Genomic DNA, 3,889 nt, shown 5'->3' on the forward strand with positions numbered 1-3,889 from the left:
ATAATATATATATATATATATATATGTATATATATATATATATATTATGAATTATTTTAGGAGTTAGGACAATGATTAGTGATTTTTTATAGATAAACTAATAACTTTTTATGGATATATTTGGGATTTATTGTATGAAATTTTATGTTTATTTTTTACTAAAAAATATTACCTACAATTTATAGAATATTGGCAATCCATAGAACCAAACAGACTTTAATTCGGTTTGGATTAGTTGGTTCCAATGGAATTTGATTCGGTTCTGGTTCTTATTTCATGGAACCAACCTATGTCAGTTCAGTTCCAATTTGACCTCAAACCGAATCAAGTTGCACCGCTACTCTTGACACTCCTAGTCTGAGGTGTTGGATTGTCAAATGAGATAATCCATGTGGGCCCAACAACCTATTTTAAGATTTGAAATCTTAAAATTAAAATATTTTGGCAAGGAACTTGCGGGCAGGAGAGTAGAATGGTCTTTCAATTACTTACGTCATTTTTGCCACATGTCAAGGGTATGTTGGTCTGTGAGCAAAAAATACTCAACTCTTATCGTGCAAAAATTTGGGCCTAATTAGGGGATAAAAAAGTCGTGATAATTTGACTATCCCACGAGGCACACTCAATTGACTATCCTGACATGACAAGTTCGAGAACCATAGATCTGTTCGTCTCGAGAACCATAGTATTTTTTTTTTTGTATCTCGAGACGTATAGATCTACGGTTATGAACTTGTCACATTAGGATGGTCGATTAAGTATGCCACGTGGGGGGTACTTAGATTATCACGATTCATAAAAACTAAAAAAATAAATAAAAAACCTCACACAAGGTCTATTAAGTAGTTTTTCCTTTAGATTACTCACATGCAAACCTCAAATTTATATCAAGCAATTGAATAGTGAATACTATATAAGTCCCTGTCGACAACAAATTTCACAAATCTACCTCGAGATTCATGAAATAAGATTGCAAATGATTTTATTGATTTGATGAAAAGGGAGATGCAAATCTTAGTGTTTTCCTCTAATTAACAGTTAAGTACAAAAATAAATATGATATGTGTAGCTTTCTTCTCTTTGAATTTCACGCGCAATCAGCTGAGAAGGTTGCTTTAACAATAGCTTTGTTTGTGTTTGATCTTCTATATACTTTTTTCTCTCCAGGCTTCGTGCTTTATCAACTGAGAATGATTTCTTGAGTTTCGAAAAAATGACTTTAGGCTTGATCTTCTTTTTAATTGGAATCCAAGTCTCTTGAAGAATTTTATTTTGTGGATTTATCTACAAAAATCCAAATTCAAACTACGTGAGGTCCATCTCAATCAATGTGTCATAATTAAGATGTGTAGGCCTAAATCTAATTTTAAAGACTTTCAGATAATTTAGAGAGTTGCAGGATCTCTTTAAATTTTGATGTCTAAAGTCCCTTCTCATATACTTCTATATAATTAAATAGCATGGATGGATGAGCCAGCTAATTAGCACGCAATTGAGAAAACAAAAGTTAAAGGCTTCGACACATGGGAGAGAGGGCTGAGGTGATGATCATGGACAGCACGACTAACGAAACTCAACCTCAACCAGCTGGTGAGAAGTGGTATGATTACCTTGTGTTTCTACCAGGCAGAGATTCTCCAAACGATGTGAAGAACGCCCTATTAGTGGTGGTGACGCTCATTGCTGCTGCTACCTTCCAAGCTGGAGTTAACCCTCCCTGTGGTATTTGGCAAGAAACCAAGGGGAATCATACTATAGCTGGAAAATCGATTTTAGCTTCGAGTCCAACAAACGATTACGTCGTGTTTGTTTTTTTCAACACTTCAGCATTTTCGTTCTCCATCTGCACTATCACTCTTCTGATGGTTCGATTTTTACCTTCTGCTGGAGAGGTGGTGATGGCAATATATTCAGTGATGGTCACTTATGGTTTTTCAGTTCTCTCTATTACACCCAAAGGAAAAATCTACACACAAACAATGGTCGTCTTATTTTGTTCATTATTCTTCCCCTTCATGATGCGTCCGACATTGGTAGTTCTAAAACGTCATAAGCTTCTGCAAATGTTAAATTTGAGGGGAACATAAATATTGCATGCATGCAGGGGCGGATTTAGAGTGGGGGCACTTGCCCCCACAAGAGTTTTCAAATTCCATGGAATAATGTGCTATTGCGACAGATTTGAGCAGCGATAAAGAAATTTATCACTATTGCCCCCACAAAAAAAATTTCCACTCTTAATTGACCCCACAACTATTTTTTTCACTCTTAATTATCCCCACAATTTTTCTTTTCTACTCTTGATTGCCCCCACATGAGCAAAATCCTGGCTCCGCCCCTGCATGCATGGTGCATGGTCTTGCAGTTATGTACCAACACTACCGTACATTATTTTTCTTACTTATATATGCTGTTGTGTTCTTAATTCTCTCTTATTAGATACTACTTTGATCTTAATTATTTTAGTGGCTTCTAGCCCATGTTTAATTCTCTGTGAAAGATTTGTATCAGTAACTTACCTTGAGAAATAATACAAGAGTGATTCTTTATGGTCTTATACAAAAACATATTTGATGTTCCATTAATTGAGGGGACTTTAGTCCCCCCCGTCTAGCTTGGTCTATTATTAGAAAGTTTTAAAAACCCAATCAATAATCAAACCGAAATTTTACTCAAATGGTTGGATATGAGTTTGATTAGAGTTCATTTCAGTTAAACCGATCGATTTGTATTTATTAAAGGGTAAATTACCATTCCATGAGCTACATAAGACAAAATTCCAATTTCAGATTTGCTCATTTTAATTCCCAAAACGTGAACAATGAGATCTCAGGTTTTTCAAGTGACAATCTGGCTGATATTTCTTTTTTCCAAAGTGATCATCTCGCTGGTTTATATACTGACGAGCTCACTCATTTATTTTTATTTTTTTCAAAGTAGAGAACCTGCGAGATTGTCATTTGAAAAACCTGCAATCTCATTGTTCATGTTTTGGGAATTAATCGAAATTAATTTTGTCAAAAGTTGATCACGTTTTGGAAAAAAATTCGTTATTAAATAGTTTTAAATGTATAAAAAATAGAAATCAAGTAAGGGAGGAAAGAAAAAATTGAAATTCATGGGATTTTCCATGAATCGTTGGGAAAATGCAAAAGAATTAAAGATTTTCTTTAAGCCTTTATTTTTCATTTAAATCTACAAAGGTTTCAACTTCCATTCTTAAAAAAAAAATCTTAACAAAATGATTTTAATAATAGTACTTTTTAGATTTCAAGTACATATTTATTTGTTCTTTTTCTCCTCTTGACTCTTTCACTTATTCTTTTTCTTTTAATTGAACAAGGAAAAAACCAAAAGGGAGAAAAGCTAATATATTGTTTTGTAAGACAACAGGCATTAGATTCAAAGTAGTACTGCTAGTTCTTTTTATATATGTTTAAAGTTTAATCACATCATGCTTAAAAGATCATTATTAATTCCATCATTAATGAGTAATGTCTTTGATAAGCTCCTCTAAAGAGATGAAACCTTTTTCAATTTTTGCATAATCACATCTCACATGCACGTATGCCTCTCTCAAGTCTAAAGCAAATTTCTACATAGAAGAGATGGATATATAAAGAGAAATTTTCCAAAACATGATAAACTTTTGACGAAATTCCAATTCCGGCTTATTGTTCATTTTAATTCCCAAAACGTGAACAACGAGATTGCAGGTTTTTCAAGTGACGATCTTGCAGGTAATTAAAGTGAAATTCTCACATGTTTAAAGTGACGATATATCTCACAGGTAAGTGAGATCGTCACTACATAAACCAATGGGATTGTCACTTTAAACTCCAAAATCGTCACTTGAAAAACCTGTGGTCTCATTATTCCTGTTTTGGGA

General features: G+C 33.6%; 1 protein-coding gene across 1 annotated transcript; it reads left to right on the forward strand.

The window, feature by feature from the left end:
• Positions 1-1,523: 1,523 nt before the first annotated feature.
• LOC147389286 (uncharacterized) lies at positions 1,524-2,087 on the forward strand. Its single transcript, XM_086419759.1, has one exon. The coding sequence runs from the start codon at positions 1,524-1,526 to the stop codon at positions 2,085-2,087; it is 564 nt and encodes a 187-aa protein (XP_086275885.1).
• The last annotated feature ends 1,802 nt before the right edge of the window (positions 2,088-3,889 follow it).

This window comes from Akebia trifoliata, chromosome 12 (assembly GCF_017979445.1).
Source record: "Akebia trifoliata isolate Shusen 1 chromosome 12, ASM1797944v1, whole genome shotgun sequence".
Taxonomy (NCBI): Eukaryota; Viridiplantae; Streptophyta; class Magnoliopsida; order Ranunculales; family Lardizabalaceae; genus Akebia; species Akebia trifoliata.